We start from the raw sequence: 18,457 nt of genomic DNA on the forward strand, positions 1-18,457 counted from the left end.
GACACCAGTTTAAAGGGCAGGAGTGGCTAGTCAGAATACAAAGGGGCTCCTACGACCATTAATAAAATGAATGGCTTTGGGCTATTACTGAAATACGATATTTCTGCAAGGGTCCTTTAAGGTTTGTTTGTTTAACAGTAATTTACTGATTTCTATGAGTCCACCAGCACAGACTTTAATGACACAGTCTTTCTCTCAAATCATGATCTGGGTCCACTTGGGGGACTGGTGAGTTAGGTTAAAAAAGTAGAAAAGAACAGCAGCTTTTGTGGAGCAAAGGTTTGCCAAAACTGCAGTACAGAAATTACATACACCAACAGATCATAATGCAAATGTCTTGAGAAAGTTAAAAATGAATCCACATGGACAGAATTCAAGTGGAAAATGCCCCCCTAGAATTCCAGAAGGGTTGTTCACTTTTCAAAAGCATTTCATAAGAATATAACTCATTTGGTCCCTGTTTCACTGTGAGGAATGTTAACATTAAGCTTAATTTATTAAAGACAAAGCTAGGAACAAAGTTATTATAAAACTACTTGGGTTCACAGGAAAAATCAGCATAATCAGAAACCAAACATCAGCCGTCTCAGGCCTCACATAGGATAAAACCACAGCAAACCTCAGAAAGCCTCTCACCTTGAGCAGGAAATATAATGATAACACTCAAGAGTGCTATGCAGGGAAATCCATACTGTTCAAAAGCAAAATAAAACAAAAAGCGAAGCTTTTTGGCAACTTTTCTTAGGTGCTAACATTTGGAATCAGAACTGTTTAATGATAAATGGTGGCAAAAACTTAAAATTGTATCAATAACGGTAGGGAACTCAATTAGCAAGTTATTGGAACTCTACATAACCTTTAAGAGAACAGGATTTCTATCTTGAAATCTGCCACACTTACCTCCATTTCCTTCCCCATTGGCATTGGCCTCCGCCATCTCTGAGCCATCCAATTCAGACTCACAGCCTAAATCCAAAGTTCCATCAGCTGAGCATGATGATTCCTCTTTCTATATTATTTTAAAAATAATGATTTATGGACATGTATTAGCAAAGGAAAACACTCAAAATACTTCTAGAGTCTTAAGGAATTATCAAAGTTACTTGTGATTTTAAATTGCAATACTGATTTATTTTTTAATGTAAAACTACTCCTTGGATGGGGGTGGATTACTGGGAAAAGCACACTGCCATAGTTGATTTTTTGGGGAGATAACCTTTAAAATCTACACAAAAGACAAAGTTTCTTTTTGCCATATGTTGTTTCTGTTTTTCTCAATTCTACTGTCTTCATTTTAGAAAATGGCTTTACAACTTGGAATTGTAATCATAAATTAACCCCCAAGTAGCTACAAAAAATAATAAATAAAACAAGTCTTTTGATTAACATGTATTATTTTCTGAAACACACACATAGAACAAGAGCCAGATGCTTAAGAGCTGAGCAAGAATCCCCACTTCTTTGCCAGGTATAACTTTTATCATTAAAAATAAAACAGAAGAAACCTCTCAAAGGAAACTAATGAATTTTAAACATAACCCATCATTTACTAAATCTAACACTTTTTTTAATTTATAAGAAAATACACTGATTTTGCATATTCTAAGTTATGCAGCCATTTGTATCAGCTTTTGTCCTCTGGAATTTGGCATCTTACATGGCATTTCCATTCCAGATGTAAACGGAAATTACATTAAAATCATTAAGACTTGGTTATCTGAAGCTTTTAATTTCTCTGTTCTTCTCATACTGAGTAAAAGCTTTTATTAGTAAAAACTTCCCTGAGATCACTGTTTCTTTCAAATTTGAATAACATTTAAAACAGCAAACTTTCAAGAGGAATGGGTACATTTCTTATTTTTATAAAAGACAGAAAGACATAAAAGTGTGAAGCTGGTATATCAATGCGTAATCACCAAATAGTTTTTTGGCAACTGTGATCATCTTAAAACTTTTGGCCGATGAACCATGGCACTCCTCCATGTAAATTTTTAAGAATCAAGAATTTCAAGGAAGCCACAACCATTTTCCATTACTATATGTTAGAGTGAAACCACAGATATGCTTTCTTTAAAGAAGAATGTCATTGTTTATTCTTAATACGAAATCATTTTTAAGACATCTGAAAACATTTAAAAGGCAAAGGGGTCATTCTACCGCTCACCCAAATCTAATTTTGTTTACCTTCACATGTCTGAATAAAGGCATGATACACAGTAATAACAGACATAATATGCAGAACAGTCCAACTTACTTTGAGAGCATAGAGGCCTGACTTCCCAGGGATTTTGAAGAATGTTCCATCCCCGATTCGCGTGTTAGTGTGAAGCATTGCATTCAGACAGGCTAATGGAGAAGTTCCACTAGAAAATAAAAGTGTGCAAAAAATGAAGCAGTCTGAGACGCAGTTTCTGGGGCAAAACCATTCTCAGTCTCTAAGGGGAAAAAAAAAAAAAAAAAAAGACCCTCTCGCATGCCTTTTTAAAATATCCTCCCAACCCCGAAAACATCTACATTACAATAACAGGCCAGTCCAGTTTCGTCAAAGTTAATCAGATGCATCTGTCTTATAGGCTTCAGGCAAAAAGTCTCCTGAATTGAAATTATGCTTTTATTCATAAAGCAACCAACACTATATTTCAAAGAAACCAAAGCCCAAACGTTTATGTGGTGTTATTTTGCAAATAATACCATGAAGCCTCAGGTTTTAAATATTACAGACAACTTGATGGTTGCACTTGAATGATCAAATAAACCAAGTTCAAGGACAGCTCCATCCTATAGGTTGAAAAGCAACAAAAGAATAATAAGAAACCAGGGAAGAACTGATTTAAAATTACAAGCATTTAAGTTACTCATGGGATTGCATTTCTCACAAGGCCAAATAAAAATCTATATCTGTTTCTTCAGTGACATTCTTTCCTCAGCTCTTTATTTGTCAAATAAAGAAAATATGTTTGGGAATCCTACCCAGCTAATGATGATGTTCTGCAGTAAAGAAGTAAGTGACTGAACTATGAAAACAGATTGTTTTTAAAGGAATCAAACAGTATTAAATATTGATTAAAATATCAAAACACATATGTACAAACATCATTGACATGTATTCATATAATTAAAAAGATGTTTATGAAACATATAATATGTATATATTTTCTGGGGTAACTTCAGAACTTCTTTTGTGTTTTGTTTGTAAACTGATATTTCTGTATACTAGAATTTAGAGGTAGAACTATTACTTTCATTTACTTATGTTTCCATATATACTTTACTTCCTAATATGCTATAAGATCAATATTTGGTTGAATCAATACAGATTAGAAACCCTAATCTCCATCTCATTCACCTAGTTGGGGTTCTGGGTATATAATCCAAGATATCCTTGGGCAAGAGAACCTTTAGGATATCAAGGTTTCAAAGTTTGTGATAGAAACATATTTTTATGTGACTAAACTAAAAGTGTTCTAAAAACCAAGACTGTCCCATCTCTTACTATGAACGCTCACCAATAAAATGAAACAAGCCAAATTTGCTGAGTTGCCACAACACACTTAATAGCCAGTCAGCATATATACACATCATGGTCATAAAGGTTTATAAGTATTCTAATAAGAACACTTTATTATTTTAGGAAACAGTTTCCCTATGCCAACACATCAGTACGATTCCATTTGGTCTGACAGGAAGCAAGAGCCCTAGTATAAATTTGGTCATAGAACAACACAGAACAGTGAAGTACACATGGAAACAATGCTGGGAGTTTATGTAATAGCTTTCCTCTCGAAGCTTCTACAAGCCTACAGACCTCATTTCATTATTGTTCCTCACAAAAGATGTTCTGCTCATATGTAAAGTGGGCCAAGCATTCCTTATAAAGTAAAATACATTCATCTCCCAGAAATAGCTGCCCATGAATAAATTTCAGATAAACAAAGCTATACATGTTACACTGAACACTGTAAAATATATATTTTTATCATTATTCTCTTCAGAAAAAGCACAGACAATTTGAAGCTGGGAATTATTATGCCATATTTGTGGAGCTCTAATTTGGCGAAACTGTCAGAAACACAGATTTTTCTGTAGGGACCTGGCAAGAAAATGTTAGCCCTACAAGTAAAATAGAATCCTATACATATAAATGAAACAATGTAGATGGTTTTAAAATAATAAAACTTAATAATACTAATTGTGCACCTTTCAAACCTCACACACATTCTTCCTGTTCTTCTTTCCTAAGGTCCTAATACACACAATTTCAAGAACTCACATTTAGAATTTTAGAGAATAATACAGATTTAAAGACAACTAAAAAATACTGAACAAACATAATTTAATATCAATATAATTTACATTTTCTTTCTAAGATACAGTAAATCAAAGATAATTGTGGAAGATAAACTGACTACTAAATAGCAGTTTAACACTATGCCTGCTTCAAACATAAGTGATAATACCCAGTTTCATATCAATAATAAGCTCTGTTGAATATGAATATATCATTAAATTATATTGTTTATTAACTCAATAAATTCAAGATTTACTGTGGAAATATTTTAAAAATATATAATTTACAATCACATGACACAGATAGCCAAAAGTCTCAAAGACTACTGTAATTTTCCCCAAAACAAACAGGAAATCCATTTTATTTTAAAACTATACATTTGCATTTCAGAAGAATTAAAAATATTTTGCAATCAAATGCAAATTTTATTACTGAGGCTGAGTAATCACTTAGTTGTAACTAATATCAACTGCATTTCTTCATAGAAAAAAATCAAATTAAATGGCCCATTCATTTAAAAACTGTAAAACTTTAGCACTGAAAGATGAAGTGCTTACTAGAAAGGTAACTTTCATCTACTGCATATACATAGGAAAGTGAATTTTATAAATCTTTCATACCCTTTACTTATTGCTATCATTCCCAACATTTCCACAGAGTCTAGAAATTGTGGACTGCTTTCCCTGAAAAAGTGAATGTCCTACGTAAGTGCCATTGAACAAGAATAAATAAAAGTCTCATTGATATATTTCTATTATTTTAATATTCAGAAAGATTCAGCAAGTATACCTAGGCCAGCTTTAAGAAAGATATAAATATATATTTATATATCTGTATATATTAAAAAACACAATGTCTTATTATGGGTATGAAAAAAGATGAGGCAAGTATGTGTTAAAAGTCTGTATTCTTAGAGAGCATAGACATCTTCTATACAATATTCCTTATTTTTAAATTAAAAAATATTTGCTCACAATGCGAGTTAATTGCCTAAGTCAGAATCTGAAAGCAAAAAATTCTGGAATAGACTATGTGCCTGTGTATATTGTATATGAAATAACAATACATCAACATTTTAATTCAAAAATCTCTAAAATTTTAAAAGTTACTTACTTTCTAAAAGGATGAATTGGAAGAATTGCGATATCCCAATTTATAAAAAGAGAAAACAAAGAAAAAAGGGGGAAAAAAGTTAGTTTTCCAGCTTAAAATGCAATTCTATATCTCACTATTTCAATAAATAAGACAGCATACAAGAAACACACCAAACTCTTAGATTTGGCTGTAAACTCTGGAGGACAGGAGTAAAAGGTGAATTCCACTTTCTCCCCTACACTTCCGTAATGTTATCATTTTCTCCACAATGCTCATATATTGATAGCTCCATATTGGGAATATAATTAAAAATAAACAATCAGGACACTATTTGTCCCCAATTCCTTTCTTTCTGTCATGCCCTGTAACTGGGCCCTTCCCTATACACCTGCCAGGGTAGATATACAGCTTCTTCTATTTGTTTGTCTTCTCCCCAGACTGTAGGGTTGTGGAACCCTTCTGGCTTGTTTTCATTTCCCACAACCCCTGAAGCAGAACGGGGTGAAATTTGGAGGCAGGGGAGCAGGCATAATTTAAACTGTCTAGACATCAAAGAACCCCCAGAGATGCTTTGCAGAGCCCCAGTGCTGTGTGAACTACAGAAAAACCATTGCTTTATCACATCAAATTGTTGACAAAACATATAAAATTTTACTAATAGTGTACACTTGGTGAAGAGAATGGATGGCCTGTCTATTTTAATAATTTTAAAAACCCGAGAAAATACCTGGGGAATGCAATTGGAAGGATATTTAGATACGACAAAGAAAACATCATTCCTTTCCATAGAAAATTAATAATGCTTTACAAGGCAATAATTAAGTAATCCAAATCTTAAGCTACTTTATTTTACTAAGCATCTCTTCATAAAAATGTCAGATGAAGCTATTTCCTGAAAACATTTTTAAATCTTGCTTTGTAATTTGGGGAACATCAAAAAAAGTAATCCTAAACAACGTTAAATCTAAAAATTCAACAGATTTAAGGAGTGATTAAGCAGCATTATTCGTCAGTTATTGTGCTAATTCCTATTAATACAAATTAACTGAACCAATTTTATATTCACTCTTTAAAATAAATTAATAATACTTCCTTTCAAGTATTTTCAGTGTTGAGAGCCAGGAGAAAATGTCTGAATTTTAAAGAATATATTTTTAAGAGGAAGTTATGTGGACCTCTGAGATATAAGTAATGTTTCAGTTCTTTATACAGAATATTAGTGTTCATTATGTGAAAATTAATTGTTTACTTAGGATATGGTCATTTCATTTTATATATGTTACACTTCCCAAAAATGTTTTTTAAAATATTGAAAAACAAATAATGCACCCGTGGCTTTATGCATATGTTTACATATTCAATGGACAAGTCATTACTAGTGGAGAAGAAAAAACTATTTCTACCATGGAATGTGGATAAGTCCTAAACACACATACACGCAGTTTATACCAGTTGATAAATCAGTAACCTAGATGATTAAAAACTATCCTAGAAAATGAAGGCCAAACTATTTTTTTTGAAAGGCAAATATATTAAGCATTTATTGAGTACATCATTTTTCTTTTTATTATTTTAATTGGAGGCTAATTACTTTACAATATTGTAGTGGTTTTTGCCATACACTGACATGAATCAGCCATGGATGTACATGCAAACTAACTTCTTACTCTGAGAAACAATACTGTTAGTCTGGAACCCTTGAAAATGATTGGGAAAAAAACTTGAAAGTTAGAGTCCTATATACATATACATTATCCGAAGAAGCTCAGCACACAGAATATTAGACCAAAAAAGGACCTAAAGAAAGTCTGAAATTTGATTCGGATGATGAGAACAGTATCTCAAATTTCACAGTACCTCTTAGATCACTAGTGAAAGTTTTTTAATGGGCACTGACATATGACAAATAACAAAGATTAAAGTTACAAAATGTAAGTTTGATTCCAAGTTTTGCAGGTGTAACTGAGACTGTGGTTAAGAATCTCACTGTAGTCAACTAGCTAAGAGATACGGCTGAAATCTAAATTCTACTCTGATTTCAAACCCCATATAAACATACAAAAATAAACAGGAACAACCAATTAACTCAAGAGATGAGTCATTTAAAAGGAAGATATTTTGCATATTTCTTTATACAGAATACCTACATGCTTTTCATTATTCAATGTGTCTGTAGGGTAAAATTGGAAACATAGTCCCAAGTACTCTTTTACTAGCTATGGATATTGAAGAAAGAAATAATTACCAAGTGACATATGTTATACAATTCTTAAATTTAGAGAAACAGTTTCGGACTCCAAACCTAAACATGCATCTCTGATTGGCTTGAACAATGTAAAATTATATTCTTTGGGGAATATAAACAGGCATTTGAACTTAGATCTTTTATCTACTTTATGGACACAACGAAGCTACCACTAGATAGACTACAGTGATTCCTATAGTCATATTCACTAAACAGACCTTTTGTTTTAGGAAACAAGAATTTCAAAACATCAATACAAGGACAAAAGTTTGCTCAGTATTATTTTAGAATAGTATCTATAAGGAAAATTAAGAAATAGTCCTATAGAAATGTAAGCTAAAGCATATAATCTAAATTATAATTTTTAAAGACCTCATAGTAAAATAGGAGGTGAGCTGGTTATCTTTGATTATAGACATGAAGGGAAGGATATACCACATGTATAGCTGGATACCAGCAATTGTATGCATGTCGTGACAGGCCACGTTACCACTGTTACACTAGGAAAGGCAATGCAGTACAATGAACAAGACTCTGGCTTCTGGAGCCAGTTAGCCTGAGTTCAGCTGAGGCTAGACCATTTACTAGCTCTATGAACTTTAGACTTCATTTCTATGGGTCTCAGGCTTCACAACTACAAAATGTGGATAACAAAAGTCACTATTTCATAGGGGATTATTCTGAAGATTTAATGAGTTGAAATACATGAAACACCTAGAATTGTGTCTGGCATATTGTATGTGTTTAAAAATTATAAATTATTATCACTATGTATAATAATAATGAATTATTATGAAAGGAAATCAACTCTGAATATTCATTGGAATGACTGATGCTGAAGCTGAAGCACCAATACTTTGGCCACCTGATGCAAAGAGCCAACTCACTGGAAAGACCCTGATGCTGGGAAACACTGAGGGCAGTAAGAGAAGCAGGGGGAGACACGATGAGATGGTGGGATGTCATCATCGACTCAATGGACATGAGTTTGAGCAAACTCCAGGAGATACTGAAGGACTGGGAAGCCTGGCATGCTGCAGTCCATGATGTCACAAAGAGTCAGACACAACTTAGCAACTGAACAACAACAATTATGATAACTACTATGCCTCAAAATAACCAACATCTAGAGATACAAAGGATGGCAAATGGAAAGAAATTAAATATTCTGTAGTTTAAAAAATTGATTCAGGTAAAATTTTGTTTAATTTCATTTTTGTTTCATTAGCTAAAAATAAGTGAAGATATGCAAGTGTATACATTCCTTTCCCATAGCCTTTCACATGTGATTAATACTGAAAATAACTTATTTGGTAGAGAGAAAAGATGCTAATAATATCTATTATTATAGATGCCATTTATTGAGCATCTCTAATGTGACTGGGCTTTCACACTATTATTTATTCCTTACAGTCCCCATAAAATGTAAGCACGATCCCTAGTTTTACAGATGTAACCAAGGCTGAGAGGTTAATACTCAGAGTGTAGTCAAATAACAACTAAGTGATACAGCTGAAATCCAAATTCTACTCTGATTCCAACACCCATGCTCTTTTGACTACCCCCATTTCTCTGTCTATAGAGTTGTTTTTTCCACTTAACTAACCTTGGATACCACAAGTGAATATATAACACTTAAGGGAGACACACAAAGGAAAGCCAGATGCCAGAAAAGAATAAGATGTTGGCTTCATCTTCACTTAATATTGTCTATAACAATGACTCCCCTAGGGTAAATTCCAAATAATATAAAGAAGGTTCTACTGAGATGGATGAAACTGGAGCCCATTATACAGAGTGAAGTAAGCCAGAAAGAAAAACAACAATACAGTATACTAATGCATATATATGGAATTTGAAAGATGGTAACGATAACCCTATATGCGAGACAGAATAAGAGACACAGATGCATAGAACAATTTTATGGACTCTGAGGGAGAAGGTGAGGGTGGGACGTTCTGGGAGAATAGCATTGAAACATGTATATTATCGTATGTGAAACAGAACACCATTCCATGTTCGATGCATGAGACAAGGGCTCAGGGCCGGGGCAATGGGATGACCCGGAGGGATGGGATGGGGAGGGAGGTGGGTGGGGGGTCCAGGAAGGGGAACACGTGTGGACCCATGGCTGATTCATGTCAATGTATGACAAAAACTATTACAATATTGTAAAGTAATTAGCCCCCAACTAAAATAAATAAATTTATAAAAAAAAAAAAGAAAGAACCAGGTTACAGAAGATGACATTGTTGGTTGTCTTGTTCAGGTAATGCTACCCTACGAAAAAGAAGGAAGAAAGACCTTTGAGAGAATATGGTTAAGAAGTCAGACCCATAATTGAGATGCCTCTTTGCAGAACTAGATCATTAAAGAATAACACAATCCATTAGTTGAATAAATATTTATTGAGCACATTATATATGTGAAGCTAATCTTGAAATAAATTTGCACTCTTGACAGTGCTTTGCACAGAACAGAAATGTAGGCTGGGCTGAACTGAATTCTCTGAATACATATGAAATGACAAGGGATTCAGGAGAAAGAAGCCTTGAGGCATGTGCCACAAAATGAAGAAAATCATTTGGAATTTAGATGTTATCCCTAATTTATTATAAGGAGGCAATTGAGATGCAATCATTTGTGGATTTATTCTATCACCAACTCCAGTGCAGAGGCAGCCAACCCATGGTCTTTGACGGCTCTTCAGGACTTCATACTATTTCCCTATAACTGTAATCTCAAACAGAGTATTTTCACTTAAACCAAAAAAACCTTCCAAATATCTATCAAAATATCTTCCAAAATAAAACAATGGATTTCATATATTAAAGAACAGCATTGTAAGTACAATTGGTATGATAAAACAGGTTCATATCGAAATGTTAATTTCTGTACTCTACTTGTAGCTACTCATACTCATACTCTCTTATTTTCTTAGTAATGGCCAATACTACAGCATTTCTGAGTGTATGCTATGGAAGTTAGTTCCAAGTGATGCTCAAAAAAACTGTCAAAGGAGTTTCAGAAAAAAAATGCATTCTCCTCTTGCAAACTCAGCAAATACATTAACAGTGTAAACTAAAATCTCTGAAAAATCTTACATAACTCCAGCAACCTGCTTAACTCAGTGTTTCCTAGGCATATATAACTTAAAAATCTTCTCCACGATAGTATTTAGCAACATCTCTGATTATAGTATGCCAAGAAAAATACTTGAGGAAATGCTGAACTATATTTATGGTTAGGGTCAGGAGGAAATAGTACCTAGCGGTCATATTCCCAGGAACATTTAATTTTATTAGCAAGATGCTTAAAAATTATTTGAAAGGTATATAAAATAGTTGTTCTTCTGTGAAAAAATAATGGAATGTGATTATTCTTCCCTGTGTAGACTTACAAAATTGAAAAGCATCCAGGTACTTTAAACAGCAATGAAAGATTTATAAATATATAAATGAAAATACTATATATTTGCAATATTATATTACCTGAAATGAAAGTCATCATACTCATCTCTCCCAGTGGAGAGCTTTCTCCTGACTCTATTTCTCTCACTCAATGAGTATGGTCTTCTTCTTTATCACCCAGAAACGAAGCATTTCTTAGACTATTAAAATTATTCTGCCTCAACAAAGTTCATCTTTCAATTTACATTTTTTACTTCCTCATATCCTAATTCAAACAATCTTTACATCACAAGAGGACAGTTTTAGAAACTCTAGCCCTACCCCTGCCTTCAATATCTGCCTGCTGCAATTCAGTCTACCCACTGGTGTCAGGGCCATGTTCCTATTTAAAAAACAAAAAAGCATTGCTCAGGCTTCAGGCCATGACATACACCAGATTGACTAACTGCTTCTTTACAGGTAGTGCTTTTCACTTCCTACCAAAGGAAGCACAGAGTCATTAGGATCCTCTACAGTAGGATCGACAACTCCTTCATTTCCACCTTCCCCAACTCTCAGATTACTCCCCAACCCCAAGACTACTCTCCTCTAATCTGATGCAACTCAGTAAACCATGTGCCTCTGCAGTTTCCCATCTCTCTGTTTTGGCTCCTCCAGCATCCTCTCCCTGGAAATGCATCCTACTCTTTGCTCCATTTATCACTCAAAATAAAATGTTTAGCTACCACCTGGATGGTGACGTCTTCTGTGATACCAGGGTGTCTCCCTCACTGTACAACAGTCTCAATACCCTGCACATCCCTCACAGTTTCCTCTCATTACAACTGTTGACGCGTCTAACCCTCCTGCCCTTATAACTTCCAACAAGTTTGGGAACGCCACGGGGGACAGACACATATTTATCTATCCTGTATTATTTGACAAGCAATCCCAAGGCACTCAGAAGGTGTTTGTTGAAATGAACGTAATCACTGCTATAAAAACTGTTGTAATCACGGATCTGTGAACATAACGCCCACACACCGAATATCCTCTATAGTCTATTTAAACTCCTGACTACAATCATGTGTGTCAAACAGCCTACATATCACACAGGCTACGTAGTAGCCATCTTATATTTGCACGCTCTGCATTCCTTTCTCCTAGGAACTTTCCTTACTTTAGTTTAGCCATCACTGAAATGGTCCTGACTTCATCAGAAAGGCTAGCCTTGGTAACTATCTGGCCAGATGGTAGGAGTTTGAGTATCTTTGGAGAAGCATATAGAAATAAAGGGAATGAGCATACATTATTTTCAGTAGAAACATAAGCTGTAAAGGGACAAAAAAAATATTAGCTAGTGACTATCTTCACCTCGACAAGGAGGGAGCCTACCAAAAACAAAACTAACCAGAGTCAAGCAGAGTAAAACAGCGGAAGAAAATATGGGGGAAACAATGGCATCACTTGGACTCCTACATTATCTAGTCATGTTGAAGGTCAACCAACTGGATGTCCACGTTAAATAACCCAACAAATGCCCTGCTTATTTTATTGTTGACACTTGGCTAACTGAGAGGCTGACCTCATTTTTCTAAGCCTCAATGTGCTCCTCTGTAAAATGATGAGTTTAAAATAGGTGATGATGATACATCTGAGTCAGTTCTAATGAGGTGGATAAACCTAGAGTCTATTATACAGAGTGAAGTAAGTCAGAAAGAAAAACACCAACAGTATATTAACACATATATAATGGAATCCAGAAGGATGGTACTGATGAATCTGTTTGCAGAGCAGCAATGGAGATGCAGACACAGAGAACAGACTTATGGACAAGGGTTGGGGAGAAGAGGCAGAGGGTGAGATAAATGGAAACAGTAGCATGGATGCATGAAAGTGAAAGTCACTCAGTTGTGTCCAACTCTTTGCAACCCCATGGACTATAGAGTCCATGGAATTCTCTAGGCCAGAATACTGGAGTGGGCAGCCTTTCCCTTCTCCAGGGGATCCTCCGAACCCAGGGATTGAACCCAGGTCTCCTGCATTGCAGGTGGATTCTTAACCAGCTGAGCCATAAGGGAAGCCCAAGCATACTGGAGCGAGTAGCCTATCCCTTCTCCAGAAGATCTTCCCAACCCAGGAATTGAACTGGGGTCTCCTGCATTGCAGGTGGATTCTTTACCAGCTGAGCCACAAGGGAAGCCTGCATGAATGCACATACACTAACATATGTAAATATACGGCCAATGGCAACTTGCTGGATGACTCAGGGAGCACAAACCGGGCTCTGTAATAACCTAGAGGGTTGGGAATGGGTGAGAGGTAGGAAGGAGACTCAAGAGGGAGGGGACATATGTACACCTATGGTTAATTCATGTTGAAGTATGACAGAAACCAAACCAATATTGTAAACCAATCATCAATCAATTAAAATTAAATAAATATTTTAAAAAATATGTGATGAGTTTTAAATAGCTTTAAAATGAAAGTTCTACTAATATCTTTCTGGTTAAGGCTTCAAGGGCAATTACAAATGGTTGGACAATTGGCATGTTGTTCATTTGAGCCACGCCACCTGTCTCTTAGCCTCTCTTCCTACTGATTTGTCAAAGAAGGCTCCCCTTCACCTCCTAAAAACTTCTAATCAACTCTCTAGTCTGTAGTAATGGTTTCTGAACTTCTGTAGGCATCACAGCCTGTCCTGTTACTGTAGCATTCAGTTCTGGGCTAATACCTCATGTGGAGAAGGAAATGGCAACCCACTCCAGTGTTCCTGCCTGGAAAATCCCAGGGACAGCGGAGCCTGGTAGGCTGTGGTCCATGGGGTCGCTAAGAGTTGGACATGACTGAGCGACTTCACTTTCATTTTCACTTTCCTACACTGGAGAAGGAAATGGCAACCCACTCCAGTGTTCTTGCCTGGAGAATCCCAGGGATGGGGGAGCCTGGTGGGCTGCTGTCTATGGGGTCGCACAGAGTCAGACACGACTGCAGCGACTTAGCAGCAGTAGCAGTAGCAATACCTCATGGCTCAAAGGCAATAAGCACCTTAGGACGCTGGCTTCATCAAGACTCTTTGTGTTCCCCTCATAAGGGCCCCGTCAGACTCGGATGCTCAGAAAACATTCAGGGACTGGTGATAAGCTTAACATTTCATAATCTATAGAACAGAACAAAATTTGAAGCATGGCAATACCAGAAATTGGCTGAGGATGTCCAGAAATAGGACCTACGAAATACTCCAGTGAGAATATAAACTGACACAGCCAGTTTGAAAAGACATCTGGCAATATCTAGAGAGAAAAAAAAAAAACAACAGGTGTGCATGCTTTACAGATCAGCAATTTCACTTTTTGGTATAGATAGTCCCTAGAAAAACTTAACTCCCATTCACAGTCCTTATTTTTTAGGAGAGAAAAAAAACTGTCAATAAATTAAATGTTCACCAGAACATAATAACTATAGACATAGATATACTTAATCTATATATACACAGTGGAACTATAAAATTCTGAGCCACAATGGTATACAGCAAACATATAACAATGATTAACTCTGAGAAAAAAAGGAAATCAAAGGAACTCCAGCTTTTTCTGCCAGACATTATTTAAAAGAAATCCAAAGCAATATGACAATACATCTACAACTGTTAATTCCAGCTGGTGGTTGTTGGTCTACGATATTTTGCTATATTTTCAAAAATTTTCAGAACAGAAAAAATAAATACTATTGATAATTTTGTTCTTTAACCCACAGTTTATCTTCTCTCCAATTCTATTAGATCTTTCTCCCTATTTCAGCTTATATTAAGGTTTAAACATTTTCCACATGTAAATCCATATATACATGGAAATTATATGGAAGTGTAAAGGTACATCATTACACAAAGTAAAAAGTAATAAGTCACTCTCAACTTCTCCCAACGACACCCACTGCTTCTGAAATAATGACTATTAATGATGTACCATGTTTTTCCCCCCAGAGCTTTTCCTATTTTTATTTGAATATATGTATAGATTCAACTCTATGCTTTTGTATTTTAAATTTATTTTCAACAGAAGTGAGAGCTGTTATTGCACACCAGTAGATGCATGCTTTTTTACTTAATAACCTTAATGATAAAGTTTCCCATAGAATATATTTTTTGTTCTTAATGTTCCACAGACTATTAAATGCTCTTAATAATCATGCAATGTTCCCACTGTCCTATACAGTAGATAAGCTGTACTGTAATTCTTAAACTTCTTTATTACTTAACATGTAGCTTGCATCTGATTTTACCCATTAAAACAGTGCTGCAATGAAGAACCAATATATATGTCTCCTTGTATATGTTCTATAGATTGAACACTTGTGTTCTCCCCAGATTCATGTGTTGAAACCTAATCCCCAATGTGATGCTTCTTGAAGGTGGGGCCTTTGGGAAGTGATCATATCACGAAGATGGAGCCATCACCCATGGTATCAATATTGTTATGAAAGAGACTGTCTACGGGATTTCCCAGGCAAGAATATTGGAGTGGGTAGCCATTCCCTTCTCTAGGGGATGTTCCCATCCCAGGGATCAAACCTCGGTCTCCAGCCTGGCAGACAGATTCTTTACCATCTGAGTCACCAGGAAATTATAGCAGTCTGAATGGACTAAGACAGTAGGTATAATATAACTATTCCTCTAGGATAGATTCCAAGCAGTAGAATTACTACATCAAAAAAGCATTTTAAAAAATGTTGATAGCTATTTCCAAATTATCTTCCCTAAGAGTGACTACTTTCCCCACCCGAGTCAAGGGTGGACAGTATGAATCTTTACAGTTTGCTAATCTAATCAAATGGAGGTAAAGTGGTCATTCCAGGCAGAGAGAGCAACATGCAGGAGGCACATAGAGAAAGAACTGAACATGTCTGCAGAAACAGAATTATTTGGTATTTCCAAGCAGTGAGTGGGAGGGAGAACAGGGCTGAGATCGGATTCCAAAGGCAAGGTACACACCATGCCAGCTGCATGATACTTATGTGTGCTTAGGTGCTCAGTCACGTCCAACTCTTTGTGACCCCATGGACTGTAGCTTTCCAGGCTCCCCTGTCCTTGGAGATTCTCCAGGCAAGAATACTGGAGTAGGTTGCCATGCCTTCCTCCAGGGGGTCTTCCCAAATCAGGGATTGAACCCAAGGGTCTTGCATTGCAGGCAGATTCTTTACCAACTGAGCCACATGGGAAACCCAAGAATATTAAAGCAGGTAGCCTATCCCTTCTCCAGGGGATCTTCCTGACTCAGGAGTTGAACTGGGGTCTCCTGCTTTGCAGGTGGATTCTGTTTCAGCTGAGCTACCAGGGAAGCAGATGCATGACGTTTATACCTCAGTTTAAATTCCAAGGCGAGGAGTTTAGACTCCATGCAGGACATGATGGAGAGCCCCAAGGGACTTTCAGGAAGGAAATGTCCTTGTCCTGAGGACAGATCCAAAACGAGACACATCTACAAGAAGATACATCAGTTAGGAGCCTGCCGTCCTTGACTGCAGGGAAGATAACCTGAGCTTCATCAAAGCAATGATGATAAGGAAGGGATGCAGAGAAAGACTCAAGAAATATATAAGAGAACCAACTTACGGTTGCTGAGAAGACTGGGAGGAAGGGATAGTTAGGGAGTTTGGGATGGACATCTACACACTGCTGTATATAAAATGGATAAACAACAAGGACCTACTGTATAGCACAGGGAACTCTGCTCAATGTTATGTGGCAGCCTGGATGGGTGGGGAGTTTGGGGGGAGAATGAATACATGTATATATATGGCTGAGTCCCTTCAATGTTTACCTGAAAATATCACAACATTGTTTGTTAATCAGCTATACCCCATCAAAACAAAAAGTAAAAAATTAAAAAGAGATACATGAGAAGAAATGTGGGGGACAAAAATCAGGAGGACACAGAAACTGACTAGATGTGTATGATGAGGTAGTAGAAGGGGGTTAGAATTGCTTCAGGGGTGGGGGTAAACAGTGGTGTTATTAATTAAAATTGGTAACATAAAAGAGACGGTTTGGAGAAAAATATGGTAAATTTAGTTCTGGAGTCACTAACTTAAAGGTACGCATGCATACAAAATTCAGATACACACACGCATCACAGAGTTAATGCTGGGGTTGGAGACAAACACTGGGGGACCATCACTTACAGATGGTATTTGCAAAGGTGAAAACTGAAAAGCGCAGATGTGGAGTGATAAGAGAAAAACGACTGACTTGAGCTTATTACATTCCTAAGTCAGAAAACTACATGAGAAGATATTTCTGAGGTGAAAAAAAGGAAAAAAGAATCCTATGAGGAATACCATTATAATAATATGAAATGTAACTCTAACTTGAGGATATGATTATTTTAGAAGTCAGAATAAATCTCTGTAATCACAGGTAGAAACAACCTCTAAGTAGGAAATTACCTAGAGGATCTCACCGGGAGGGACTTTTCTTTTAAATATGCTTTTAAAAAGTAATATAAGAACATTACTAAAATATCTGTCAACTGAAGAAAAGATGAAAAAAAATCACTAAAAAATCTCAACTCCTTATAACAACTCTGAGATTTTACAAAGTTTCTACTAGTCTATGTTTCTGGTAGGTTTCTATTTTAAAGTTATAATTTACCTAAATGTTCAATCACCACATTTTATTTTATATTATACCCTGTCCATACTACTACACAGCCATAATAAATATATCAAGTGGTTAAAAACATTCTATCAACGTGTTTCAAGCCAGTGGTCTTCAATCTGCGTGTGCATTAAAATTTTTAGGGCAATTTTTTAAACGCAAATTTTGAGGCAATTCCAAACATCTTAAATAAACATCTCTGGGTAGAGCCAAAGCATTGGCACTCTCTTTTATGTTTTTCCAAATGATTTTACTGAACAGTCAAGTTTGTGAATAACTGATATTACTGGTGAGTGTTTAAATTATGTTGTTCACTTATAATTGAAATAGAATTGATCTAAATATTTTAGTGTATATAATACTTTTTTTTCCTTACATTCAAGAATATTTTAAGATAGGCTTGCAGAAGTGGCATTATTATCTCAGGAGATATATGTTATCTAATGACCTTTTGTAAATAATGCCAACTGGCTTTTCAAATGAGTTGTTTTAGTTTATACTCTCACCAGGAGTGAGAAAGCAGAAAGCATCATTTGGAGTCAGCTTGTACTGACTTGTACTGTGCTTGTACTGATTCATTTATTTAGGTAAACCAAAAGACAATCTCCAGTGGCTACTTTACCTTGCATTTCTATGATTACTAGGAAGATCAAATCTTATCTATATATTTGTTTATTCCCTGGTTTTATGCACTGCAGTTCCTCTGTTCATGACCTCTGACCACAATGTTCTAAGGTCAACACCTCTTTCTATTTTCATAATCTCTTTAATTAATACCTCTAGCT

General features: G+C 35.8%; 1 protein-coding gene across 27 annotated transcripts in view; it reads right to left on the reverse strand.

Moving 5' to 3' along the window:
* ASXL3 (ASXL transcriptional regulator 3) overlaps nucleotides 1-18,457 on the reverse strand; it is a 186,652-nt gene that overhangs the window by 111,213 nt on the left and 56,982 nt on the right. For 21 of the 27 annotated variants that reach the window (XM_081562548.1, XM_081562540.1, XM_081562569.1 and 18 more), the window contains 2 exons: nucleotides 2,255-2,363; nucleotides 901-1,009 (listed from right to left, as the gene is read on the reverse strand). In XM_081562548.1, the coding sequence (XP_081418674.1) occupies nucleotides 901-1,009; nucleotides 2,255-2,332 (187 nt within the window). In that variant the 5' untranslated portion in view covers nucleotides 2,333-2,363. Of the gene's footprint in view, nucleotides 1-900; nucleotides 1,010-2,254; nucleotides 2,364-8,515; nucleotides 8,694-14,213; nucleotides 14,311-18,457 lie in introns of those variants that run through there. The other 6 variants (XM_081562544.1, XM_081562543.1, XM_081562563.1 and 3 more) reach the window with 3 other exon arrangements.

Source organism: Giraffa tippelskirchi, chromosome 14 (genome assembly GCF_054371585.1).
Source record: "Giraffa tippelskirchi isolate mGirTip1 chromosome 14, T2T-mGirTip1v1.2.pri, whole genome shotgun sequence".
In the NCBI taxonomy this organism is placed as follows: Eukaryota; Metazoa; Chordata; class Mammalia; order Artiodactyla; family Giraffidae; genus Giraffa; species Giraffa tippelskirchi.